Source organism: Xiphophorus maculatus, chromosome 23, assembly GCF_002775205.1.
Source record: "Xiphophorus maculatus strain JP 163 A chromosome 23, X_maculatus-5.0-male, whole genome shotgun sequence".
Lineage (NCBI taxonomy): Eukaryota > Metazoa > Chordata > Actinopteri > Cyprinodontiformes > Poeciliidae > Xiphophorus > Xiphophorus maculatus.
Window position 1 is genome coordinate 4,260,061 of NC_036465.1, and position 27,750 is coordinate 4,287,810.

Sequence of the window (27,750 nt, forward strand, 5' to 3'; positions counted from 1 at the left end):
TTTTATATTTATTTTAAAAGTGGACTTAGAATGATTTTGAACCAATGTGAATGTTGTAAAGTATGGAATTAGAGCATCACATTCTAGTTTTTATGTTAGTATACTGCATTAGGATTAAATCACAGTATTGTTCTCAATGGCCCACGATTTATTCAGATCAAATAAACAAGTAGGGCTTGAAATCATGAAATAAACTTTTTGCTTGTATCTCCGTGTTGTCTGACAGGTTCACTTTTTTGAGGCATGCCTTGAACTTCATGAATGTTCCAACATTCTTGTATTGAAGCTGACTGACCAGCTCTGTATGCAAAGCTCTATTTTTCCAATTTCCACCTGTTTCCAGTCAAACTTAAGTCTGCACTGGTTGTTGACTGTGTCGTTTAACAATTCTTTCCTGAACAGATGTTAAAATATTTTTTTTCATTGAACAAATGTATTTTTATTTTGAATAATGACTTAAATATCACCAAACTTACTTTGTATGGACACAAATAGAAATACAGCTCCACATCATCACAGACTGTGGAAATGTGATGGTGTTCTTAAAGTAGTGGTTAATGTTTCATTGGCATGATACCAAACAATTATTCTAGCATCATTCCCTCTGAATATGCAAATTTGTTATCTTATTTTCTTTCAACCAAGTTCTTACAGTGTGCTTCTAAACTTTGAGTCCTGATTCTATACTTTTGAGTTTTATTTCTTTTATTTTGTATTTCCAATTTTCAAGGCAATGTTGTTTTGAATTTTCTACACTGATTCATTATGTTTCCATTTTTCACATTTACTGTTTTGTTTGGAGTTGCTTGTCCAGCACTCGTTTACTTTCTTGAAGAATTTTTAACCCATTTCATTGTTTCAAATGGCAGCTCTGATGTTGGGGCCTCGTTTCCTGTCAGTGGCCCAAGTGCAACAGCTCTCTGTGATCTGGAACCACTTCTTTAACTCCTGATTCATTTGCGTATTTACAGTAATTGTGCAGATATTAGTTTTTATTTTTATTTTCCTCTACTTGATTTAAAGAAAAGTGATTATTGGCCATGGGCTGCATTATGATTGTTTAAGCTTTAGGTGTTGTACTTAACTCCATTTGTGAAGAAGACAATAGTTGGCTTATATTATTTTGGTATACCTGCTTATTTAGTATACCTACTTACCACCTGGAGACATTGCCTCCTGGCCAAATGCCGCAGTCATGTAGAGGTTACTGAAGTGTGACGCATCAACTTGACATATTTAGTATTAGTAATTAGTCCTTTCTTATGCTGATCTTTTTGTCCTGAGTTAAACTTTATGTTGAAAAGTACATTCCTGCCAAATAAAATGTAAAGCATTGACCTAAACCCAACATTAATGTAAGGACGCCTATAATCTTTGGAAAATTATAGCATTCTCTAGAGCACAATGCTAAAATTAAAAACTGTTTAACCTTTCTTCCACAAATAATGTTAAGCAGATTTACTAAGTAAACAGATAATATTTGTTGACACTGAGTGTTTCTGATTCTTTTATTTTTCAGTCTGGATAATGCTGGAAGGCGTAGTAATAAACAGTCGACAACATGTTGGACTCCAGAAACTCTCAGCACTTTCAGGAAGGATACAGTCCTCCGTTGGTCCGTTTAAAAACTACAAGTTCATCCAAGATGAATCGAGTGGGGACTCAGTTCTGGTGTGCTCATGCTTTCGTATCATTGAGAACCTGGAACCTGCATGCACGGTGGGTCAGCTGGTTTATGAGACTGTTCGAGCCCATCATCAGCAGTACCGCACAGGGTCTGGATGCTTGCTGTTTCTTGCAGGAGCTTGGAGCCATGCTGCATTGGACAGCCTCCAGAGAGGCATTTCAGTTCAGCACATAATCACAGCTATGTCTGAGGGGATTGATATTTGCTTGGATGCTTGCAAGAAATTTTCAGTTTCATTCAAGGACCTCACTGTAATGGAGAAATGCACTGCTGCACCTGGAGGTACAAAGAAAGCTTCTACCAACGTATCTACAGAGATGGCAAACTTTCATGACAAGTGTCTAAGCAAGAGTGGACAAAGAAAGGTTAAGCTCAGCCGACATTTTTGTGAGACCAAGTCGGGAATGCTCTCCACAGTTCGGCATCCTGATCAGCCTGATATGATAGTCATTGCTGAGTCTTTGAGCCATGGTTGTGAAAAGACTATGAAATTGGCAGTTGAAGCTGCTCAGATGCTGTTAAAGACAAACCAACAACATATCAGTGATCCCTTGTTTGACATTTCAAAAATGTTAACCTGTCTTGTTTCTGGTTTACCAGAGGACTGCGCATGTGTTGTTGAAGGCTGCATTCTTCTTTTATCTGACGAGCAGGCTGTAGTTGCTCATATGGTAAAACAACAACCCCTGAAAGTTGCTCTTATTACTGGAGATCTGTCTCAGACCTACCGCCATCTGGGCTTCAAAAGCCTACCAGGTGAACAAAGTGTGCATGAGGACTTGGATTTGTCAGCTTCAAGCAAAGAGGATGAATGGGTGGATAAGGTTGTGAAACTACTCTTGAACCTGGAAGTGAAACTGATACTAACTGCTGGCCTTGTCAGCCAGAAGGTCATCCAGCACTGTTGTAGGCATCAGATTCTCGTGGTGGAAAAGGTCAACTCTTCTGTTTTGAAGACTATTGGCAGCTCAACTGGAGCTATTCCAGTAAACTATGCCACGCAGTTAACGGAGTCTTGTGTCGGTGATGGTGTTAATGTTGAGATCTGGAGGGACCTCAGCAGCTATGAGAGGAAATCTTTAACAGCTGTGAACATTTCCACTGGGAGGAATAGTGGGCTGGTCACAGTGGTTGTAACAAGTTGCGTACATGGCAAGCTGCAAGCTCTGGAGGACCAATTCTGGGCCTGTGCGTACCGTTTACACCATGCACTGAAAGATGGAGCCCTGTTGCCTGGTGCTGGAGGAACCGAGGTACTTTGTGTTCATCAGCTACAAAAGCAAGCAGAACACAACAGAGTGAAAGACAGCAAAACTGGGTCAGCAGCTAACCTCTACAGAGGTCTCGTGCTACAACTCATGGCAGATGGTTTAATAGATTACATAACGGCTGTAATGGTTAACACCGGAAGGTGCTCAGCAGCCAGTGCTAGGACTATTGTCAGCAAGCAACTGACGGAATTTCACAGAGATGAAATAAGCACAGGGAAGTTTTTGCAACTTGTTTCGCAGAGCAAAAGAGAGGATGCAGGTTTCTCAGCAGTGAAACCAGATGAAACACCGACTTTGAACATCTATGATAACTTGAGTGTGAAGCAGGAAGCTTGGAGGAAAGCTTTAGACCTAGTTTTTCTAGTTCTACAGACTGATGCAGAAATCATCACAGGAACTGGCCAAAAAAATGAGGGGAATCTGATGCTGCTTTGATTGTTCCAAAAACAAAATAATTTATGTATTTATTTATTGGTTTTCCAACTTTTGCAATTTGCCGTAAAGTTATTTTTTTGTTAAAGTCATGTTATATGAGTTTTCTTGTCATCAATAACGCAGATAATATAGAGAGTGTTCTATCTATTCTCTACCACTAGGGAGAGACATAATCTTCAAAAATAAACTTTTTGAAAACATTTCAGTGACCTGGATTTTTCATTCAAAGTTGCAACATAGTCAGAGTAAACTTTTGAAATTGACTAATTATTAATTATTCTTTAAAAATCCAGAGGGTGGGGGAGATTTTTTGTTGTTAAATCTTTGCTTCTTAACATCTAAATCAGTCCAAGGGTCAGCAATCTTTTAAACACAAGTATCCATTCTTAACTCACCAGCCAGCCAAATAAAACTTGTTCAGAGCTGGAAATATCACATGACTTTTCAAAAATAGACAACTTTTAACTTTAGACAAATATTTACTGTAGAAAATTTGCTGTTGCTTTTAATGAAATGCAATTTTATTAATACTTGTTAGGATTTAAAATAAAGATTAGCAAAAATGAGGATGGATTGTTTTGAGTGGGATGGAAAATGTAAAAAAACAAAATAGCGCATAGATTCCAACCTAATAACAAGAATCCAGATCTAAAAAACATTACAAGTGCTTTTAGTGTCATTCTTTGTGGAAATGCAAATATTGTGGGAATAAACTGAAAAAATGTTTTAAAAAACTGTGTTTGTTATATGTAAATTTAAAAACATTAGCTAGTTCCTTTTCATTTTTAGCCAAAGTTATTCAGAGCCATTGTGAAAGGTCCAAATACCCATTTGCTGCTTCAAAGCTGTAGGTTGCAGACCCCTGACCTAGACTCATTGAAATTAGTGAAATAATCTAAGATCTAATTACCTCAAAGCAATACTTTCAAGAGAATATTAGCTGATGTAAAAGTATTTTGAATATTTAATAAATGTATGCAAGTAAACACAATTACACCCTTGAAAGCTGCTAACTAGAAAGGGGACCTTTTAAGGAACACTCTTGAACTGTCTCATCAATGGTGATGTAATGTTATAGTATTGCCATTGTACGCAGAATTCCCCTTTTTGTATGTTAGACGTTTACGGTGGCAATGACATGCATGTACTTCCATTTCCTGTGAGAGAGTCTCATGTGTGCTAAAATTAGCTCAGTGAAATAAAAAGCTTCCCCAGCTCCACCAGGGCATTGCTGTGTGGTGACAGTGACGAGGCAGACGAGTGAGACATGACAACCACAAGGCAATGACAGGGGAACTGGAATGGCACAGATCCGACCGACAGTTCAGAGCAACTCATCTATGCTTTATCTGAATATCTGGATTAGAGAAGACTTAGACTTACTTTATTATCATTTTGCATGCACAGGGTGTATACAGAACGAAATTTCGTTGCATACGGCTCAGAACAATGTTTTGAGGTTCTAATGTTATGAGGTTACTCCGGAATATAAATCTAAATATAAAATATAAAGTGCAGGAATGACAGTAAAATAGAAGTTATTTAGCTCTGTACATGTGCAAGGTATGAAGTGGAGACCAGTTTTTGAGTGCAGTCCAGTTAAGATTTCAGCAGTCTGATGGCAAGTGGGAAAAAGCTGTTTCGGAAAGAATATAAAACCTTAAAAATTAAAACCTGTTTTTCTGATAATATTACTAATTATTGTGGTATTTATGTTAGAAGATTGCTCCAAGAATCCTCTCAGTTGTGAGGACCAGATACATCTGTCAGTCTGTCCAGGGTTCAGGTTTTTTAGGTTAAACCCAAACTCCAAGTGGATCTTATATGGCCAGAATTTAATTATGATGTTCAGATCCACCTCACTGATTGAAACACATGATAATCAGAGATGGGTAATAACTAGTTACATTTACAATACCAGAATGTGCACAAAGCTATATATGTCATCTGATATTTTAAAATATTAAATCTGAGGTTTTGTTACGCAATACTTAGGTAGTCTTTTTAGAAAACACTTTTTTATGCTTACATTTTTAAGTTTGCAAAGTACATTTGAACCAGATTACCTGAGTGATCTGGAAGATTGATACAACAACAGCAGAAGCCATTCAGTGCCTTATAAACTAACAGAAGTATTTTAAAGTGTATCCTCTGAGCGACAGGGAGCCAGTGTAAGGGAACTGGGGTGATGTGCCCTGTCTTCCTGGTCCTAGTGAGAACATGAGCAGCAGCATTCTGTATCAGCTGGAGCTGTCTCATAGATTCTTTAGGCAGGCCTGTAAAGGGAATATTGCAGTACTGAATTCGACTGAAGATATAGCACCTGGATGAGTAATCGTAAAACTGTTTTTCTGGTGATCAAAGACTGACTTTGTAATTGTCTTTATGTGTTTCTGAAGGTTTAGGTCTGAGTCCATCACTACTCCAGATTTCAGGCCTTCTACTTTCTAGCCGTAATACACACATCCACACACTGATTTACTCTAAGCGTCTGCTCAGTCCTTGAATGGTTTCATAGTCACCTGTTGACATTGTAATGTAGAACTATGTCTCATCTTTACAATAAGAGTAACTAGTCTTATTACTTGTTAAAATATGAGCCATCAGAAGCAAGTAGATATAAAAATATTTGTATTTCCAAACGTTCTCGTTTTCTGAAAGTTCTATTCTTCCATCCGTTTGTCCCTCCAATTACCATCCCGCCATCAATCCAAATTATATAAATCATAAATTTATAGTAAACTTTTAACATTCAGAAATGGCCAAAATAACTGAGAAACCTTTGTCTAGATATTTTGTATCGCTCTTTGATCAGCTTTTAATAAGTTGAAAATAACAGTTACACAAATTCAGTGAGGCTTTCTTTTCTCAGCAAGTTCCTGGACTTTCTGTTAGAAATAGTTTATTATGAGTGAATTTTCCTCTGAGTCACTGGGATGACTTCTTAAGCCTTCTTTTCCTGCTCTGGGAGTGAGTGAATGAATGAAAACAGTGGTTCTGTTCACATACTGCTGCTGCTGGTTCTGGTTTCAGTTCTCTGAAGCCTCAGTGACAGATTCCAAGCTGCCCGTCCCCCTTTCCCAACCTCTACTGGGTTGGCTGGTTAAATTGGCAAGGATTAGTGGGTGTGAGCATTGCGTGTGTGTGTGTGTGTGTGCGTATGTGTGTCTGGTTGCTCCTAGGGCGCATGCGAACTGAGGCCCAAAAGGGAAAGCCTTCATCAGAGATCTAAGCCAGCTGCACAGCTTCAACTGCAAGAAGAGAGTTGAACTGAAGGGATCTGCATGTAAACCCTTCTGCATGTACGCCACAGAGGCAGCCAGCTCTACAGACAGCAGATCAAACTGCTACAACTATGAGAAATGAATGATTCCAATCAGATTGATCCCTCAAGATTCTCAGGCCTTAAAGGGCACTTTCCGCCCTGAGAGGGGGCTTCTCAGGAGTACTGACCTCTGAGGTTAAGTGGAATCAGTCTGTGTGAAGGGCTGCGGAGAAGGGGAGGAGGGAGAAGTTTGTGGGAGGTGGGAGGCCACGGCGGGGCTCCTGCACTTCTCAAGAAGGAGACGAAGCAGTTGCCAGGAAGCAGCTTGAAAGGAGGAGATGGCCACGGGAGAAATCACAACACTTCCCGCTGTACCTGAGGACGGCGCCACTGGTGGCTTTCCTCCTGGGAGCTTCAAGGACCCCAAGAGACTGTACTGTAAAAACGGAGGCTTTTTTCTGAGGATTAAACCTGACGGGGGTGTGGATGGAATCCGGGAGAAAAGCGACCCTCACAGTAAGTATTTCCAGTCTCATTGTTTTTGCTTTGGGCACTTCACAAAGCTTCTTTAAATTTTTTCATATGCAACAGAAAATGAAAGGAGATAGAGACTCTTCCAGCTTATTGAGGTTAATTCTACATTTAATGTAGGAGAACCTAGGAGAAGCACAAAACCTCCAGATTAGTAAACGTTTTTTAAATGACAAAGAATTTGAATGAATGATGTTTTTAGTTTGTGTTTTCACCCTGCTGAGTCACTCACTGAAGGATTTACGTCACACAAGACAGCAAATGAAATCCATCTCTCTCAGAGCCATCAGGACGATCAGAAATTATAACAGATGCTTTCTAGTGAGTCAGGTCAGCTTCTATGTACCTTTTTAAGTGAAAACATGTGTGTGCTTGTTTTGAATGAACAACCATTATGTCTATGAAGGCTTCCAGGTCACTGATTACTTGAAAGTATGTCCTCAACTTTCATTAGTGAGTAGGAGGGACTAGGGAGGACATGGACCTGGACTTTTTTCCCCTCCTGGGAAAACACATGCCTGGCAGAGTAGTTGAAGATAAAGGGCAACCTGTCAGCCATGAGAAGCTAAACAAATCGTTTGGACACTTGGTAATTGTTTCTAAAATGTCTTTAAGTACTTTAGTTTTTGCTGTTCTCCCTATGGACATTTCTTGGAGAATATTGCTGTTTTATAAAGAAATAAATCCTCATTACATTGAGTATTGAGCTTTTTACTCAAATAGTCAACTGTGATTTTAGTTCCTTGCATCAATGCTCCTTTTGTCAAACCCTGACAGACCTGCCAGATGAAGCTGGAAACATAAGAGAACATGTGATCCACAAAATTCTGCTTTCCTCATCCTAAAAACCTCGGACAGAGACGTCACCACAGACTATTTCCTGTATTTTAATCGCAAATGTTACAGTTTGGATGTTGGTATCTGTCCTCCTTCAGGGCAGGACATATGTTGTAAAAAAACAAACCTACAGCAGCAAACCTTCTTATTTAGGCTAACACACCTCTTTGATCTGTGACTTGAAACATCCTACCATGTAACTAACTTCAGACAGATGCATTGAAAGGCTTACTGTGGGTTAATTTTAAGACAGATCCTGTAATTTATCTTATGAGGCTGCTGCTTCCTTTTTGGTGGCTTGCTACACATGGGTTCCTGCTGGTTAGATGAGCAGTCTCTATCCTAACAAACAAAAGGAAGTGGAGATGGTTTTCATCTGGTTTTGATGAAGCTGTCACATGGTCACCAGCGGTGCTTGGGCACTCATTACCACCATTTTAATTTACATATGAAATGTCACACAGTGGTAGGCAGAACACAGAGGAAACCTGTTTGGCTTTAACGTAACAATTTTTAACAAAATCTCCATTATTGCAATTATAGGCATCCATGCTGATAATATTTTGAAGTTTTTGAAAAGCAGGAAAGAACTTGGACTTGAGACTAAAATGTCTTGAAGTTGAACCATACAGACATTCAGATTGCAGGATGTTGAGTTATGTTATTTCTGTTTGTAGACTTTTGTTCTTTGCTTTTTAAGTTGAGGCATTGCATTTTCAGACAGTTATTGCCTCTGGTATGGGATGTTGTGCAACTGAAAGGATTTTTTTCTTATATTTTTAGTATGAGACAGTTGTTATGATGGGAGCAGTTGATTAGCCTCTCAAAAGTAAAAAAAAAATGCCTGAAATTCCATACTAGTTTAAAAGGATGCTGCATGAATGGAGAGCAGAATGAAAGAGAAGAGAGAAGGGAAAGTTCAAATCCTCTCTTCCATCAATCATATCGAGCAAGGTTCATATCCCGACTCCAATGTCTCTCTGCCTGGTTTTCTAACCATACGGCCAGACAGACATTTAAAGACGAGGAGTTCCAAAGCAAATGAAGTGGATTAGCAGTGTTCACCAACAACAAATCTCGGACATGTTACTGTGTAATATTATCTCTGGTGACGATGGTCATACAGTGAACCCTCCACACATCCTCTAGATCAGGTGTCTGAACTCTTTACAAACCAAAAAGCAATTTTTGCCCTCATGAAAAATTACAAAAAAATCCTCAGGAAAGGATTTTTTTTTTTGTAATTTTTAAAGAACAAACATTTCTCTTTTTAAGTTTTAAAATAAAGGAAAACATTGAAAATAGACAACAGACACTTTTTCTTACGGGATTAAAAATCACATATTTTCCTTGGAAATCTCGTCATCCAGTTCATCCCACACATTTTCTATTCGGAATAAAGGCTGAATAAGGTTAATTTTGTGTCTGGTGTACCATTTCTGTGTTGATTTAACAACAGATTTTATGGTTTCTGGCAGAGTTCACCGGGGTTTTATCCTAGTTACCCTGATCATTCAAAGAGTTCATGATGGCATGCACTCTACTTTACAAAAACAAAAAGGCACACCCCCTTTACAAAAGAAACAGGACCACAGCAATATAGATCCTCTACCAGCAACTGGTTGCCATAAATATCATCTCTTGACTTGGGAGACCCCAAGATACCAGTTAGCTTTGGACATTGTTTGTACCTTCCTTACTAGAGGGAATGAGCAAGTCATAGATTAGTATTCAAACATTTTAGGATGGTCTAATTAACTTTAAACATATACACTGACATTCAGTTAAACGTCTTTGTATGTTTTGGGTCCAAAATGTGACACTTATGGTATTAGAGACATTTTGATGAAACCAAAGAAATTTGTTTGGGTTTTTTTTTCTTCTGAAAAACCCAAACAATTTTTTTACTTTTTTTGCTTAAACTTAAAATGTAATTTTATTTTAAGTTTAAGCCCTTCTCATATGCGTTTCAATCACAACTGCAGAAACAAACCAAATTCAGGTATTTAGAGGCAACCACAGGTTGCATTTGGTTGCATCACAAAATCACAGCAAAGAGAATCTTCATCTTCAAGGTCTTGTGATTGGATAGTTGTTTTTGTTTTTTGACTTTATGATCATGTTTACTGCTGTGATGCCTCAGATATATCCGCCACATTATTTGTGTCTCTTGTGGCCAACATGGATAATCTTGAAGGAAATGGAGAGCATTCAGTTTGAATCTGAAGATGCGCTTTTATATTTTCCTTCATTCAGTAAACAGATCGCTCATTCTCTCTCTGTGTTTAAACATTCCACTGTGAATGTACAAGTGCTTTCTATTTACTCAATTTAAATAAACTTTTATCTTGGTCTGCAGTAAAGCTTCAGCTGCAGGCGACCTCAGTGGGAGAGGTGATCATCAAAGGAGTTTGTGCAAACCGTTATCTGGCGATGAACAGAGATGGACGGCTGTTTGGAGTGGTGAGTGGCTATCTCTTTACAGATGTTATGTCTGTTTCATATAAAATTACTTTGTTATCTTGGTAATGTAATTAAATAATTGAAAAATGTTTTTCTATGAAGTCTAAACAGTTCGTCTGAGTTATTTAGTCTTGTAGTCCAAGTCACAGAGGTGTGATTACAAAAGGTAATCACACGTCATGGTTTAAAATGCCATAAAGATTTTGTTCAATTTAGTGTTCCTTTCCACAGAGAGTAAACTGGGAAGGAAAATAAGCATTTAAATATGTGACAAGCATATAAATACTGTATATGTTAATTACCTTTAAAAATGCATATTGCTAAACCTGCAGAAAAGGCAGATATAAATGAAGAGCTGACTACCCTTTAGCTTTTTTCCATTTTGTTACATTAATGCATTTTATTTATGATTTTATGTGACACAACACAATTAGCACAGATAACTGTTAGGTTTCAAAAAGTTAGAAAATAAACCTTGGAGGTTGGTTAGTGAGCATTAGTGAACATCAGGAAGACCAAAGAACGCAGAAGAAAGGGCAAGGAGAAGGTTGTGGAGTACTTGACCGGTTTAATTCTTACCTAAAGAACAAGGACTTCTTTGTGGTAATAGGTAACGTCTCAACAGAACGGACAGAAGCCACATATGGGGTAAAGAAGAATTATCTAGTGCCAGCACACAGCTAGTTATTACAGAATCTGGGTGATTATAATCAACATACTTTTCAGAAACCTGACATTTCTGTTTAAAATGTCACTATAAGAGTCTCTGGGGTCATATTGTGCATCTGCCTGATCTAGAGTGTACAAATGTCACAACAGAGTATGAAAAATAATAAACATACTTTTCAGAAACCTGACATTTCTGTTTAAAATGTCTGTACAAATGTCACAACAAAGCACAGACAGATATGTACTAGACAATGATGTGGATAAAAGTGAAATATAAACCATCCAACCCAATCTCTGTTAAACACTTCAGTCTTTTTGGGTGGGGGAAACATCCAAAAAAAGAGATAATTTTTTAAAAAATAGTTTGAAGTATTACAAGTGTTCATGCTTTTTACATCAACACCTTTGCATCTGTTCTTTTTTGTTACTTTAAAGTATCTGAAACAGAAAATAAAAATTGTTAAAGGATTTTATTTGATCAGCGCTTGTTGTCCATTGGGGACCATTAAACTTTTATTATAGCCTAGTCTCTTTTATAAAGCTTTCTCCAGATCCTTTTAAATCTTTATAACATTAAGAAGTTAGGCATCTCTTAAACTTTCCCGCTCAATCCCAGAAATGTTCTCTTTTCTAAATTTTCTCGAGCTAAAGTTAATTGGTAACTTTAGCTCCAAGCAAATTGCTTACATTGGTAAGCAATTTGCTTACCAGGTAACCAGGTTCTCCAAACATTGGTGTAAATAGGCAAATACTGCTGCTTTGCTGCTTCCAGTAGCACTGAAACTGCGAAGTGGTGGTGATTTACGAGGCCTGGTGGTTGTAAAACCTTGTACTGGATAATTACGAATTGGAATTTCCTCCTCATAATGAGAGGTTGCCTCCCAAGACGATGTCCAGCCTGACTATTGTATGTGTCTAAATTTTAAAACTTCTCTGTAATTTCATCTCACTACAATCTTTACTGAATGGCGGAAAATTTGAATTAGAGGAAAAATGTCCCTTTTCTATAATAATCTGATCATATTGAAAGTGAAAAGTGTCCTCAAGCAATTTTAAATATGAACTGGTTTATTTACTGCATTTATGTCAAGGCATGTTTTATTCAAGCTGCAAGAAAGACCAAGAGCTGGGAGTGTTTGCACTCTTTTGGAAATCCTTTTGGATTCGATAGTGGTTGACATTTTCTAGAGCAAACATACGGGAGCCGTTGTTTTAGCAATAATAGCTGTTAGCAGCACAAACCACTACTATGAAATGGTAAAGTCAGGTTACAACAGAAACTCTTTGATCTTTTTTTAAAAAATGACAAAAGATAAATTATTACAGAACAATTTTACTTTTACTCAAGTGTGGCTTCATATAATTTTGTTTTTGTCATCTTTAATTATTCAATTACATTTCTTTAATTTTCCTGAACTCTCCCCCCAAACCCTATACAATTAATTTATAATTCAATCAATAAAGAAAAGATGCAGAAACAGAAAGAACCAGTTTACCTTTTCTCCTTCTTGGTTTAGTTTGAATGTTATTTTACTACAAAGAAACATGCAAAAGAACCTCAACAAAACCAAAATGATTTTGTTGAGATTAAACTTCAGTAACATGGGCGTGCTGTGGTGGCTTAGGGGATAGCACGACCCACGTTTGGAGGCCTTGAGCCCTCGTCGCGGGTTCGATTTCCGGACCCGGCGACATTTACCGCATGTCTTCCCCCTTCTCCTTTCCTGTCAGCCTACTTTCATATAAGGGACTAGAGCCCACAAAAGCCCCCCTGGAGGGGAGAGAAAAAAAACAAAACTTCAGTAACATGACGATGCTCTGTCCCTTTTTCTTCAGAGACGTCCAACAGATGAGTGCTACTTCCTTGAGAGACTTGAGAGCAACAACTACAACACCTACCGCTCCAGGAAATACCCAAACATGTACGTGGCACTGAAGAGGACTGGCCAGTACAAGTCCGGGAGCAAAACCGGACCGGGTCAGAAGGCCATTCTCTTTCTACCAATGTCGGCAAAGTGCTAACCAGGTGTCAGAGAGAGAGAGAGAACGTCTTTTGGACGATGTGGAGCCAATGACCACAGTGTTGGATTGGCTTTGCCTAAAACAGCTGTGACAATCTAACTATTTCCTCTGGAACATGTGTGATTAATTCAGCTTTAAATCCAAACGCTACCACATATTTAAATGCATTACTCCAGGTTTAGTCCACAGAGAGCAGATATTCAGCAACTAGAGCCAAAAACCAAGGAGGTTAAAGTAAAATCCATATTTAAAATTGCAGGAACACTTCCAGACTGTTACACATTCACATTTAATAGATAAAATTAGCTTTTAAAGCTGTCTCTTATCTATGTAACAGAATTTGTGCAAAATCAGAGTCAGTTTAACTGATTTAAATTTGAAAGAAAGTATAAAATTAAAAATTTAATACTTTGTATAATAAATAATGCATTTTATATCAACCACCACAATGAGTTTCAGCAGCAATAACAAAATCTACTCCTGAGTAGGGCTGAAACGATTAATCGATTTTTGAAATAATCGTCAACTAATTCAGTAATCGATTAATTGTATACAGACTCAAAAAAAGCCCATTTGCTGAGAAAAAAACAAACTCAGAGTAGAAATTAAGCCAAAACTGTAAAATATGTAAATAAATTTGGCATTTAAGATGAAAACACTTTTGCTTGAAAATATTTTTTCCCAAACTCCTCAAGTGGCATAGTTTTAACTTCCCCCAGTTTGAATTCACTAAAGGAATGCCATGTTATTGCTTTTAGGCAATAAAATGTTTATTTTCTTATTTTAAAAATGTACTGAATTAATAATTTTAATAGAATATTAATAAAAGGCTTAAATGGTTAAATAAATAAATAAAAATGATCAATTAGTTGATAGAATAATCAATTACTAAAATAAACGTTAGCTGCAGTCCTAATCCTGAGTAAGTGAAAACTACAGAATCTGCAGTACCTAAAGAGTCCCGGTTAACACTGGGCATTAAAACACCAGCTGAGCTCTAGGATTTAGCAGGAAGCTGTCTGTGGTACAGCTGGTAGAACATCCCAGAGTAGACGGCCGGCAGCTCTTCCATTTTGAGGTCGATCTTGTCGAAGCCGTGCTCCAGGCCGTGCAGCAGCAGCCGGGCGACGCGGGCCGTGATGGGCGTGGTGCTGCTGGTCTCGGCCAGCTCGCTCACCCTCAGCCACTCGCAGCGCAGACACTCGTGAGGGCAGAAGTTAATGTCGTAGGTGAGCGGGCTCAGCCGGCAGATGAGGTACATGTCCGACATGTCGAAGGCGCCCGGGTGCTGGTGCTGCTGCCGGATGCTGAGCAGGGACCTGAACTTGGAGCGCACCCCTGTCTCTTCAAACACTTCACGAACAGCGGTGGAACCTGAGGGAGATTTGCTACACGTTTATATCACTGTGCAAAGGTTTCAAACCAAACCATTTCTCTACGCTTTGCTTTCTGCCAGTCAGGCATTACTGTAATCTTTAAAAGTTGTCTTGATCACTCCGGGGATTTCAAATCTCTTTATCTTGGAGTTTGGTTGCTTTTTCACTCGTTTTTCAGTCCAACTTCCTACCTCACCATCATGGTGTGAGTTACCAGCGGGAATAATCCTCCTAACTGAGGCTTTTACCCCTTAAAAAAGATTAAAAAATAACATTTGGATATTTCATGCTGCATGTATTCAAACTGGGCGGTACAGCTTAAAAATAAAATCTCTGAAATCTCATATGAGGTACATCAAATTTATACCAAATTTGATTTCCAATTTTAAGTGATTTTTCCCCCCCCTTAATTTTCCTTAAAAAAGAAAAATTACAGAAAAATCCTAAAAATGGCATTTATTTAAATCATTTCAATAATTTTATTTAAAGCAATCTTATTTTGTGGCCGGAATCTTTGAACTCAAAGTTGAAATAAACAGAAAGTTTAAAACTGACTTGTGAAACAATATGGTAGTTCTTGGGTGTGCTAACATCACTCAGGTCTTTGGAAACTCAAGAAATGCATTGATGAAAAAAATGCTGATTTTACAAAAGTTAAATATTCAAGTACAGAAAATTTTATTAATTGATAAAATCAATTTATCACCCAACCCTTAAATCAGATATGTAACTTTAAGCTTCAACATTTGAAAAGGGACTCTGACAAAGACTCCAAAGTAAGACGATCAAAAACTGTCCAATTGAATTAACTTTTTTGTCATTTTTCTCAAAGTTTCTGACAGTTTCACTAAACTATGTAGGATAGAAAGTAGAAAGTAGGATAGATGATCCTTACAAGCTGAAGTTGACATACAAGAATCTGCAGCTGAAACTAAGTGAACCGTCAGTGGTTACGTTTTGTATCATGTTTTTCAGACTGAATTGGCCAGGAACTAAAGATAGGACGGCCTATTAGGAGCTTTCTGGGTTAATGGTTGATAAACTGCATTTCCTGTGTCACAAGACCAAGGACCGTCACTGAGGCAAAAGTAAATTAATAACTCTTCCTAAAAATCTCCAAAATATCAATTTACTCTAGATCAAACCTGGTATTTATTATTGAGAACTTCAAGTGCCATAAACTTAAATAGGTTCAATGGTAACGAACAACTAACAGAAAAAGGCTCTTCTTCATTTTGGTCTCCGTTAGAGTTCATTTAAAATAAATGTTTCTTTAAGACCATTGCTACCAATGAAGGAGACTCATTGTTTTGGATTATTGAAAAAGATCATCACACCAAGTAGAGCTCAATCATATATTTATTTTCTTCCTTTTCTTCTGTTTATCTATTTCTTGGGATCTTTCTATTGTTAGTTTTATTTTTTTAAAAAGCTTATCAAAATGGTGAAAAATTGTGTCTCCTGACAATAAATTATTGGGCCCTGTCTTTTATGTAGCGGTAGCCTGTCTCTTCATCAGCTGATGATGTTTCAGGTGTAGCATGTTGTGTCGGTCTGTTATTTAAGGCGGTTCAAGTCCGCTGAACATGTTTATTGACTTCTGCTCACCCAGGAGTGAAAAAGCAACCAGGGTCCAAAGAAACACGTATAAATTATTAACCTGGACCTCTTTCAGTGATTCCAGGTAACTTGATCTTCTTGGAAGCAACATATATAGAAATGAGAGTTGAGTTAAGACTTCTGCACAGAACTGTAATGGGGACATTTAAAGAATCCTGACATTTATAAATATGTTTATACTGCTGGGGAGAAAAATAAAAGAGGCGTATATTTAGATTTTATTATTTTTTTGGTTGATGCTGCTTTTCGTGTGGAATCATGTAAATACTTGTAACGCTGCTTTTAAAATGTTCCAGTGGGAGAAACAAGATATATCATGTGTCTTATTTTGTACAGATAATGAATGTATATGTTATACTTTACAGGATTTAGTTAGATGTACTGTAGTAGTTTTTTTTTCTGCTCAGTGAGACACTCACCGATATTCTCTCCTGGATCGGATAAGCCGCCAGGAAACTTCCAGGCGTTCTTGGTCTGGAATCAAAATAGAAATCTGACATTTTATAGGAGTCGTGACAAAATGCTGCTGCTGGAAATGAATCGCAGACAGAAACCATCATAAACATAGAATCACCTGCTTCTCTCCATAAATACTCCACATGTATTTTGTAGTTCACATCAGCGCTGATAAACACACAGGAAAGGGAAAGGTTCTTTAACTGTGCTGAAGCGACTCTGATGAAGCTGCTTCACCACACTCTGATGGTTAATAACAGTATGCTGCTGGTTAAATTATGACGTCTGAGTGTATTTTTGTGGTTACCTCTTTGTTTTTTGTGAGGACCACTAAAGCACCGCAGCTTTTGTTGTCATGTAAAGCTGATAACAGGCATTGTGTTAACAGAAATAAAGAGATTCTGTACTGCTTGACTGGATGTTTGTGTCTGAGCTTGATCGCTGTCACGCATCTAACACCAAATCCACCAGGAAAACGTTAGTAAATTATACAACAGTAACCTTTACATAATTCACGAATCGATCGGCCATTGTTTGCGCTGATGGAACAGTTATGACGTCTCAGTTTCTTTCCAGTAAGTCCACAACTCTAGATGAACTCATTCAGCCTCCTGGGAGCTTTCTACTGCCAAGGACTTGGCTTAAATCCTTCATTTCCAGGAAACGTGGCTCAGTGAGGAGCAGAAGAGATAAAAGAGTTGAGTCACTTTTCCACCTCTAGGTTCATCCTTAAACTCTGTAGTGAAATATGTCTGCAGTCAGATGTTCACATCCACTCATCATCAACATTAACGTTCTGTTTTTAGAAGCAGTAGAAACCCAAATGGAAGTATAAAAATGTACAAAATGTGAATTTTGCACAATAGGTTCCCTTTAAAGGGGCAGGTGCAGAAACTCACAGTTCAGTTCAGACAGAAGGTAACAAGCAGAGCTCCATAAATGCACAAAGAGAGGCAAATGATGACTATGTTTTTTGCAATGTAGCACTCTGCTTCTAGTGGATCCCATGAATTAAAGTAAGATCAATGTTATGGGCTCTACTAAATCTAACTGTTTTTGGGCTCTTACCGGCTATCTCATAAACTTTATCGGATGACTAATTTCTCTGAAATTACACAATTTAAGAACTGCATTTTGCAATAATTTCTCCATGTTATGAGTAGGAGACCTTATCTATCAGAAAGGAAATGTACTCATAGCTGTGCAGGAATGATTTTGAAAGAGTTTCATTGAAACTGAAGGTGAGAAGCAGTGGGAGCTGTGGATTGAGGTCCTAAGAGAGAGCTCAATGTGCAGCACACATTCAGCTCATGTAAACAAACTGTTTGCTTCTTGGAGCAAAGTGAGATTTTGAAGGAGCCCAATGTCTGGGAGGACATCCACCCTCAGTCTGGATAAACACAACCAACACAGGTCAATAAATAAACAAGGCTAATCATCTGCATTTTTAGCAACGACAGGATATCTGTGATTTTCTGGCTCATTTTTCTTACTAATTACCTTAAGGCCTGAATTGTGGTGCTGGTGAAGCTTGCAAAGACATTCATGCTACTTCTGTGCTGCTGGACTTCTAGTTTCATATCAGAAACATATTATTTAGTTAGAATCCATGTAGTTGTTGTGTTCTAATGATTTTTAATAGTTCATCGATCAATATTTCAGAGGTCGGAATCTACAGATCAAATACTGAAAAATATGACTTTTTCTCTCTGTTTATAAATTGCATCAAATGAAAAACTCAGTCTATTTTCAGTTGGATTCAAGACTCTTGTCTTTTTCAAATAAACTGACACACATTTTTCTCTTTTTTATGTTCAAAAAAGAGAAAATAAAAACTATGTTGAGATGCACCAATCAGAAAAGCTGATTGGTGCATCTCAACATTATTTTTAAAGCCTGAACTGCATTTTTAGAGCATTTTAAAAAGATAAAAACTTGGCTGACTGCTTTTAGACACTCCTGTAAAAAGGTTTAATCTATCAGAGGATTTACCTTATTTTTGTCTTGGACAACCAGAACTTTTCCAGTGGACTCATCAAGGACCGCACCTATGACAAAAAAAAAAAAATAGAATAATCACGTGTTAATTTTAAACATGGTAAGAACACTTGCCTCCGCATTACCTGGGCTGCTAAGTAAGAAAGTAGCTTCTGTGAGAAAATATTTACTGGAAGGTTTTTGGGAGATTTTATCAAAGTTGAGTTCCTGCAAAGTGAACAACCTTTCAGCAGCTTGAGTTTCAGTTACAGTTCATTTCAGTTCAGTTCAGGAATCCTTCCAACTCCACCATAAAGTGATGATTTGTATTTCTAATATTGTATAAAAAAATCCTTAAGTGATTAAATATCAATAGAAAATTGATTACTAAAATAATCATTAACTGCAGCGCTGGTGAAGATACATGTTCATCACCACCAAAGGATGAAATAATAAATCAAATGTCTAAAGGTTGCATTTCTATGCTCTGTTTTACATGCATTGATTCTGTTTCACTCTAGTTTCATTAAATCCATTCATCAATCCGTCAAACAATCAATCAAACACTAACTGGGAAGCAAATTATTATTTTAATAAGATAATTTTTGTTTTCTGGTCCTGAAGGTGAAGGAAAGACAGTAAGGGGGGAACCTCATCTCTTTTCTTCAAAAGTTACCTATTCTACTAATCAACAAAGAAAACCAGCTAGATTCAAACCTACAAAACACCGAAGCAACTCTAGAGACAGAAGTTGTAACACACACAGACATGTAACTTGTGAAAAATACTGGAAAAACATCTTAATATTTTCAGAGCTAAAAAAACTGAGTGACTCAACATTGACTGATGTCAGTGTCCAAATTTAATGTTAACATTAATAAAAATTTTTGTCCTCCCTTAGAAGGTTTTTGTTTTCGCTGCAGGTTATGACTAAAAGACGCAGCAATGTGCTGCTGATGACAGAATAAAGGAGGCAGAAGAGGAGGAAGGAAAACGGGCCACTGTGTTTTCCGGTGACTCCGTCTGACTGCGCAGGACGGGACGCGCTGAATGAATGTCACACATGTGTAAAGATGGATTGGCTGTCCGAAAAGCTCGACTTGGACTTGGAAGTGGAAATTGATGTCATCCTCGGTTCTTGTGCCATATGATGCAGGAGGAGGCCTCTTCAGGGAGGCTATCATTAGTAGACCTCATCCCCTGAGGCAGGAATGAAAACAAGAATCACAACATACAAATCTTTGTATTTTGGGTTCTTTAGTGTTTCATATTTAAATGTCACTTCTGTTTTGTTGGAAACAATTTTTTCCAACAGAATTTTGTTCCAGTTCTTGGCAACAAAATGGGGACTTTTGTTCCAAGAGGATGCTCTGGACATGTTCTGACATGCTGCCCTTTAGTAAAGACAATAAAGTCGCTCTGCCCTCTGCTGGACGATCATGAAGCTGTCAACCATAACTTACATTTCTTATTTCTTAAAGCTGAAATTACATAATAAAAATATAATGGATTAAAAAATAAAAACAAATCCGAATATTTGATTTTGCTTTGACGTGGGACTTCCTAATCCACATTAATTTAGAAATGAAGGCGTTTTGATTAATGTTCTTGCTAAAAAACCCCAAAGAGTTCTGGAGCATCAATCCCTACCTGCCACTCCAACCTGATGAGTAGCAAACCCCGGCAGCCTGCTTTCTCCTTCTCCCATCCACAGAGCCAGCATGGTGTGGTCGCTTTTGGCGTGATGGAAAGTGAAGCCGTGAGTCGCTGCTGCAGCGGCGCATCGACTCAGTGAGATGGGAACTTGTAGCCACACCGCCATCTTCCCTTCAGCTTTCCACTGGACCAGAGAGTCTGGAGAGTTCAGATATCAGGGATTACCAAGAATCCACAAATTAAATTGACCTTTTACTATCAGCAACCCCTTGTCAAGCATTCACAGCCTTCTTTTTTGTAAACCTTTCTTTAGTTATTTTAACACCAGTAATGAGGGGTAGGTGATCATGATAATAATTTATCATGATATTTTGTGGAACTAATGTGATAAGGTCAAAAATTATGATGAAAAACTATTGTATCTAAAGGTCTAACTCTAAAAGCATGGCACTGCATGCAAATGAGGTGGATTAGCAGTGCTTGAGAAGAACTGGTGAGATTTGTTACTGTGGAATATTGTCTCTGTTGTCCAGACATTGAGCTGTTACCATGACAGAGCAGCCATTAAAAAATCATACAACTGTCTCCAAGCAGAGGCGTCTTCAGATTTGTTGCGAGACTGATTGCTACCGGTGATCCTTCCTGTTCACAGCATAACCATCCACAATGACTCTTTGAAGGTACTTGGATGACATGAGTTCTAAAATTTAATTTCCCTTTGGTATAAATAAAGTATTTTTGAATTGAACTTTTTTTTCTCTTTTTTTGCATTTTGTAACCTGCTGTGGTTTTAGTGATGTTTTATGTTCATTAATGTTCTCTGACAGAAATTTGAAAAAAAAAAATGTACAAAAACGTTGCAATAGTGAAATTAGATTTCACACAGTTGGACTTTATTTACTATTTATTGACTATTGAAAGTGAGCAACTGTTTTCCCACTTGGTATTTTTCAGAGGAGCTGAATAACGACTTGAATATATCATCAAATTAGATGTGAAGCTGGTTCTATGATTAGATTTAGCTGAAATAAACTGAACTGACTTTAGTTCAGTTAGAACTAAACGAAATAGATTTTTTTACTGTAGAGTTGATGCTGTATTTCAAGAATTTCATTAAAGTGAGTGTGTGTTTAACAAGGACCGATTTTAGGACACCGTGTTCCCGGGGTCACTCATAGCTTTTGCAGTAATAAACATCTATTAACAATATGATTAAAAATATGGAACCTGTCTTTTGCGTGTCTTATGGGTCTCAACTCATTCATAGATGTGCCATTTCAATTATATTTGAGATAATTTTGTGACTCCAGGACAACAAACCTTTCAGCAATCTGCTGAATGCATCTTCGCTTATGTCCACCGGGAGTCCGACCTCAGCCAGGTTCACTGTCACACCACCGAACCGATCCACTTTGCCTGTCAAACCGCCGGGTCCCTCCACTTTGTGGAGCTGGGAGCAGGTGACAGTGCATGAAATCGCCCGAACTTTACAACCGAACCGGCCTCTGAGCAGAGGGGACAGTCTGGACAGGAAGGCATAGGCGGTCATGTTGCAGAAAATCTAAAAGAACGCGAGTTTATAAACTAAACGTCTTCATTTCAACACCGGCATGTTAGCGTCATATTCAGTACAGTTACATAAAGTCCAAACCGGATATTGCGTAAACACCATAATGATCAGTATAAATGTGCATGGGGGAAGCTAGGTAAACTTCACATGCTTGTAGCAAAACTCTTATCATAATGTCAGTTATCGTTATTTTGCCTATAAAATTGGCTGTTAAATATTCTTAATGTAATATTTTACAATTCGGCTTTTAAATATACAAACTATCCTAAAGTAATGTTATAAATGTCAACTGAATTACAGAGAGAGCTTCGGACTGAGTGTCCACTGTAGCATAAAGGGCTAACCAAGAATTATAAATAACTGTTTTAAAGTACAGAAAATAAAGATACATGTGATATGAGGGTCATCCCGAATATAAGGCTGCAGATTAAAGGTGCTTTAAACATCATTAGCATATCTTATTTTAGTTTCTAAAAAGTCGATTTCGAAGAATATCTAAAATAAAAATGCTATTTCAATGGAGTTTTGCACATATCTTTTTTGAGTTGAAGTCACTCCACTTGCTAATATTTGCGTTAAGTTGTTATTTAATTAAAAAATACATTAATAAGAAATTACTCTTAGTTAATTTATTATAGTTTCATTTAATTAGATTGGATTTGTACAGACAGAAATGACCACACAGCTACAGCAAAAAGTTAGCCCCTTACTTCAGTGCTCTTACGGTAAAAAGAGGCGGGACTAACCTTTAACCAGGAAGTTGATGTCTCCTCTCCATGTTTACACATGTCGCCGGATTCACGTGGAGCATATTTTTTACTGTAATCATGTCTTCCAAGAAGAATAAGAGCAAATCAAAAAGAGCGAGTGAGGGAGATAATTCACTGCTTCAGAAGGATGAGTCCAGCAGCCTGCAGATATCTGGACTTGATGGAGGAAGCTGCAGAAGTCCCGACTGCAACTCATTCTCTGTTATGGATTTCATTGAAAAAGGTGAAAATTTAGACCAGGAGTCTGACCTTTAGCAGCTAAAGTTAATGCAAACTGATGAGAAAATGGAGGTATTTGTAGAGTGAGGATGCAGTTGATCTGATGCTGAAAGATGCTCCTCCAGCTGGACCCGTGGAAGAATGATAATATTTATTTCATGAAAAATAGCATAGATAACACACTGCTAACATAACATAACATAACAAACTTTGACATGATTTTTTAGCATATAGATGTAATGGCGTTTACAACCATTGTAAAAACTGCAGAGCAAAGTGTTGCCTCGTCTTTGGTAAACCATAAAGTGATTGGTAAAGAAATGGGCGATCCAGAGTGGTGTGTTCAAGCATATTTAGGGAAAGTTAAGTGGGAGGGAAAAATGTGATGTAAAAGATTTCTGCTCCTTTAAGAGAACTGTAAAGCAAAGTAAATTTTTCTGACAATCTAAACGTTTACTTTTATTTATATGAAAATGATTTAATATAAATATATCTATATTATATCTTTAGAGTTGAATCCAACATATTAGATTCAGCTCTAAAATTTGATCTGTATGAGTCTCTAAAAGGCTCCTAGTAAAAAACTGATTGCATTTGTATTTAGTAGTTTTCTCTTTAATGCAAACACTCAAACTTTTTTCCTCTTTTCCCCTTCTAGCTGATGATAAAACTCCTAAAAGCTGCAGACGGACTTTAGCCCAGCTGAGCCTCAGTTCTATGAAGTCAGCCGGTGTTTGTATCGGGAGACCGATCCTGCTGACGAGTCCATCGGGACAACAAGAGGTGACCTCTATATTATTAAATGAGTCATAAATAGTTCAGGAAAACATTTGAGAAAAACTGTATTTTACTTTATGTTAATGTCCTCTCGCTCAAAGTGTTAAAATTGCAGGTAAAGTATTGCAAACCATCCAGTTTTGTTTCTGCATTTCTTTTTCTTTAAGCTGGTTTCTGTTTAAATGAAGGAAAGGCATTCTGTTTCTTTTGACTTAAATAAAGATCTGATTATTTTGGTTTTGTAACTGGAGAAGATAACATGCTGCATCTTATTTGCTACTATGTTGTAGAAGCTTGAATATTCACTTGGATAAATGATGGACTTTGACTCTCTGGACATTCTGTTCAGCTTTGACACCTTCTAAGCATCATGGATCCTGTTTTCTGTTGTTCAGGTGTGTTTGGGTTGGCCTGTTGCATCGTTTCCAGGTGGAAAAGTTGGCCTTCAGAAATGCGCTCTGAACAATCTGAGGGTTAAGCCAGGAGAGGCGGTGATGCTGCACCCGGTAACGGGTCCTGTGGTCCAGATTGAGGAGTTGGTTCTCTCTAATCGGTAATTTTTCACAACACAGTCACAGAAAGCAGAAGGTCCTATTGGTTTTTATTTGTCGGGATCTTTAACTGCGACCTTTAGTGTGTGAGGTTTCCTTTTTTTTTTTTGAGGATTGGGGATGTCAGCTCCTCATGTAAAATCTATTGTGTTGTTGGGTTTGAATAGTTTTAGCACCATTTCATATTTAGAAATTGTGATGTGATTTTATTGCGAATAATCATCATATTTGTAAACCAGGCTATATTTGGCCACATTTTTGAAATGGAGCTCCAAGTCTTCCAAAATAAATGAATAAAGTAGTTAAAATATTTAGGATCATATTTTCCTGAAAATTTAAACTTAGACACAAAGGTAGAAAAAGTTTAAAGTCATCTTCAGTTTGTTTTTTGGGGGTAAATGCTCCCATCTGCTGGTAAAACATGTAACTGCAGTTTTAATTTAAATTGGGACTTATAAATATTTCTTTCAATTCCATTTAACATTACTCCAATCATATTATTTTTATAGCATCTACTGGCCTGAATGACAAAGAGAAATAATGATTTCTAAAATAAAGCTCCTCCCTGAGGTGAGGGACTCCATGTTTCATTGAAAATACTGCACACAAATAATGACACAAAGAAGGAAGTAAGTCTAAACTTGGAATCTGCCATCTTTATAAAATCAATCAATCAATCAATCAATCAATCAATCAATCAATCAATCAATCAATCAATCAATCAATCAATCAATCAATCAAATTTTATTTGTATAGCACATTTCAGCAGCAAGACATTTCAAAGTGCTTTACATCATTACAAATACAGAAACACAATGCAAGATAGAATCAACAATCAAAACACAGCATTAAGTCAAGTTCCATCAATAAATTTGTAATTGATTACATTTCAAATGTAATTCTAAACAGGTGGGTTTTTAGTTGAGATTTAAAAGAAGTCAGTGTTTCAGCTGTTTTACAGTTTTCTGGAAGTTTGTTCCAAATTTGTGGTGCATAGATGCTGAAAGCTGCTTCTCCTCGTTTGGTTCTGGTTCTGGGGATGCAGAGCAGAACCAGAACCAGAAGACCTGAGAGCTCTGGAAGGTTGATACAATAACAGCAGATCTTTAATGTATTGTGGTGCTGAGCCGTTCAGTGATTTGTAAACTAATCTTTGAGCTACAGGGAGCCAGTGTAAAAAGTCAGTTTTACTCTAAAGCAAGAAAAGTAAAACTTGCTTAGATCTGCAAATGTTACACAGCATTTTGAAAAAAGACAACTTAATCTTTTAGATTAATATCTGCTATAAATAATTTGTTTTCAATTTTAAAGAACCACAATTTTATTTGTATTTCTAAATAATGGTAAACTTGAAATTTAGCAACACAAGGATGGATTTTTTTTTCTGTTGAATGGAAATGGTGTAAAACAAAAGATTCCAAATGAAAAACATATTTAAAAACATATCATTACTACTGTTAGTGTCAATCTTTGTAAAAAAAAATGCAAATGTCAAAGGAAGATCAAAGCTGTTAAATATCTGTGTTTGTTATTATATCTAGATTTAGCTGGTTCTTTTTAATCTAAGTTATTAAGCGCCGTTGTGGATGGTTCAATACTTGCAGCCTGTTTTAAACCATTACTGATTTCCTTCTAATTAATAGAGATATATTAAGTTTCAATGTATAACTAATGTGGTTTATTGTGGTTTAAATATTTTATTTAGGTCAAAAGATGACACACTTGATGCAGATGAATTCAAGAACTTCTTAGTGAGGACTTTAGGTGAGTTCCTGTTGACAGTATAATATCTAAGCTGTTTTTCATGTCCGCTGACTCGGTTTTGGTGTGTTGCCTTGTGCAGATATTTTTTCTCTGTTGGGATAACTTTATTTCTCCTCCACCAGCTGGGAGCATCATCTTGCCAGGGAACGTTGTCTCTTTGAGTTATTTTGGTCGCGCCTGCAGCCTTCGGGTTGAGACCATAAGAGGAGAAGATGGTGTCACCCTGCAGAGAGGCCATCCTCCTCTGGGAGCGGCCCCCGAAACAGAAGAGTTGTCTGTGATGAACTCTACATCAGCTGACCTCTCCTTGCAGCTCAGCATGCTCACTGTAGATGATGACATGGCACCAGGCACAGCTGGAGAGCCAGGTCCTGCAGCCAGTACCCCGCTCCGCGCCGCTCCTCTCTCCTCAGTCTCATCGCCTGTCGCTCCTCTCACTCCTTCCTCCACCTCCGATCCTGCAGAAAACAGCCTCATTAGCTCAGAGCAGCCTGGAAATGCACCAACAGCTCCCCCTGGTGGTTTTAGCAGCAGCAACACGTTCTACTCTGTCACATCTTTCACCAAAGTCCAGTTTAACATCAAAAGAGGGCAGAAAGAACTGAATGAAGAAGCCTCCAAGTCAAAGGTCATGTACAGCATGATCGGTGGTCTGAGCAGCCAGCTGGAAGCCATCAGAGAAACCATCGAGCTTCCTCTGAAGCGACCGGAGCTGTTTTCCAGCTACGGCATCCCTCCTCCTCGAGGCGTTCTCCTGTATGGACCACCAGGCACGGGGAAAACTATGATTGCCCGAGCCATAGCTAATGAGCTAGGTGCGCACATGGTGGTGATCAACGGCCCAGAGGTCATCAGCAAGTATGGACTCATGGCTCAGATTCTCTCCATCGACAGTTTGGGATTTAATCAGAAAAGATGAATTCATCTGAACAGTTCTTTTTTCAGTTTAGAAAGCAAACCACTGCAATGGTTTTTCACATTTGCATACTTTAGTTTGAATTTACATACAACCACACTGGCAGTAGTTCAAATGTTAACAATTTGCAGAGGAAACAGTTTTAATAGTCATCAACAATCTATGTACCAATTTTCTCGTGAAATATTGTATATATATTTTAAATTTCTTCTTCAGTCCTCCAGGATTTCACAATTATTTGTGATTTTTTTTTCCCATCGAAATCATAAATTTTTGTGGTTCTATTTTAGAAATATTTGCAAGAAATTTTGTGTTATATTTACGTATTTATACCTCTTCCAAAATCTGCGTGTAGACGTAAGCAGTTGAGAAAAAGATAACAACCAAACAGATTTGACACAAACACTTTTATTCTTTAAGGTATTTAAACAGCTTGATTTTGATTACAGACTATAACTTGACATAAAGTAAGGCTGAATGCAGTAAAAGTAAGAAAAAGTAAGAGAGTTAACCTGTTAACTCTCTTCAGGAGAGACAGTTAACAGTGACTTAAAATTAATTTTGACCATTTCAATGGAAAATTTGCAATAAACTCATAATTATGCTTTAACGTGAAAAAATGCGGAAATCTCTTTACTTTGTATGAATTTCTATGTTTGCAACTGGAGGCACTGCTTGTTTTACTGCCATGGTGGTCGCAGGCTTAGGCACACATTTATTGTTTTTAAAAGTCCAGTTGAGTCTAAATCTGATTCCAAACTGTTAATAGAACTGTTCAATTAATAATTAAAATTAATATAAATTTATTGGGAATAGTGAGTAGATGTAAATGTTTTATTTGAATCTTTTCAGATTCTACGGTGAAACAGAAGCGAGGTTAAGACAAATATTCACAGAGGCGTCTCAGAGGTAAATCCA

General features: G+C 37.5%; 4 protein-coding genes across 6 annotated transcripts in view; 3 read left to right on the forward strand and 1 right to left on the reverse strand.

Annotated features, from left to right (window-relative positions):
* The window catches only part of bbs12 (Bardet-Biedl syndrome 12), a 47,030-nt gene extending 43,437 nt beyond the window's left edge, over nucleotides 1–3,593 (forward strand). For all 3 annotated transcript variants that reach the window (XM_023328688.1, XM_005807805.2, XM_023328689.1), the window contains exon 2: nucleotides 1,520–3,593. In XM_023328688.1, the coding sequence (XP_023184456.1) occupies nucleotides 1,528–3,393 (1,866 nt within the window). In that variant the 5' untranslated portion in view covers nucleotides 1,520–1,527 and the 3' untranslated portion in view covers nucleotides 3,394–3,593. The remainder of the gene's footprint in view (nucleotides 1–1,519) is intronic.
* Nucleotides 3,594–5,017: 1,424 nt separating this feature from the next.
* On the forward strand, nucleotides 5,018–13,712 carry fgf2 (fibroblast growth factor 2). The gene is made up of 3 exons (XM_005807793.2): nucleotides 5,018–7,174; nucleotides 10,386–10,489; nucleotides 12,995–13,712. The coding sequence occupies exons 1-3, from the start codon at nucleotides 6,997–6,999 to the stop codon at nucleotides 13,178–13,180; spliced, it is 468 nt and encodes a 155-aa protein (XP_005807850.1). The 5' UTR covers nucleotides 5,018–6,996; the 3' UTR covers nucleotides 13,181–13,712.
* A 291-nt stretch (nucleotides 13,713–14,003) lies between these two features.
* nudt6 (nudix hydrolase 6) lies at nucleotides 14,004–21,897 on the reverse strand. Its single transcript, XM_005807804.2, has 5 exons — nucleotides 21,586–21,897; nucleotides 20,260–20,463; nucleotides 18,625–18,680; nucleotides 16,596–16,650; nucleotides 14,004–14,554 (listed from the first exon to the last, which is right to left on the reverse strand). The coding sequence occupies exons 1-5, from the start codon at nucleotides 21,812–21,814 to the stop codon at nucleotides 14,178–14,180; spliced, it is 921 nt and encodes a 306-aa protein (XP_005807861.1). The 5' UTR covers nucleotides 21,815–21,897; the 3' UTR covers nucleotides 14,004–14,177.
* Nucleotides 21,898–22,592: 695 nt separating this feature from the next.
* Nucleotides 22,593–27,750, forward strand: part of spata5 (spermatogenesis associated 5) — a 115,758-nt gene continuing 110,600 nt past the window's right edge. Inside the window, 7 exon segments of the mRNA XM_005807803.3 lie at nucleotides 22,593–22,649; nucleotides 22,651–22,828; nucleotides 23,483–23,607; nucleotides 23,997–24,154; nucleotides 25,858–25,916; nucleotides 26,039–26,774; nucleotides 27,685–27,741. Coding sequence (XP_005807860.2) covers nucleotides 22,599–22,649; nucleotides 22,651–22,828; nucleotides 23,483–23,607; nucleotides 23,997–24,154; nucleotides 25,858–25,916; nucleotides 26,039–26,774; nucleotides 27,685–27,741 — 1,364 coding nt within the window. The 5' untranslated portion in view covers nucleotides 22,593–22,598.

What these genes read in the sequence shown, in the direction of transcription:
- nudt6 (XM_005807804.2), bottom strand. Translation starts at nt 21,814, where the DNA reads ATGACCGCCTATGCCTTCCTGTCCAGACTGTCCCCTCTGCTCAGAGGC. An exon ending in TTGTCCAAGACAAAAATAAG is followed by an intron (nt 16,651 to 18,624) that starts GTAAATCCTCTG and finishes TTTTGATTCCAG; the next exon opens with ACCAAGAACGCCTGGAAGTT. An exon ending in CGATCCAGGAGAGAATATCG is followed by an intron (nt 14,555 to 16,595) that starts GTGAGTGTCTCA and finishes AATCTCCCTCAG; the next exon opens with GTTCCACCGCTGTTCGTGAA.
- fgf2 (XM_005807793.2), top strand. Translation starts at nt 6,997, where the DNA reads ATGGCCACGGGAGAAATCACAACACTTCCCGCTGTACCTGAGGACGGC. An exon ending in GGAGAAAAGCGACCCTCACA is followed by an intron (nt 7,175 to 10,385) that starts GTAAGTATTTCC and finishes CTTGGTCTGCAG; the next exon opens with TAAAGCTTCAGCTGCAGGCG. An exon ending in ATGGACGGCTGTTTGGAGTG is followed by an intron (nt 10,490 to 12,994) that starts GTGAGTGGCTAT and finishes CTTTTTCTTCAG; the next exon opens with AGACGTCCAACAGATGAGTG.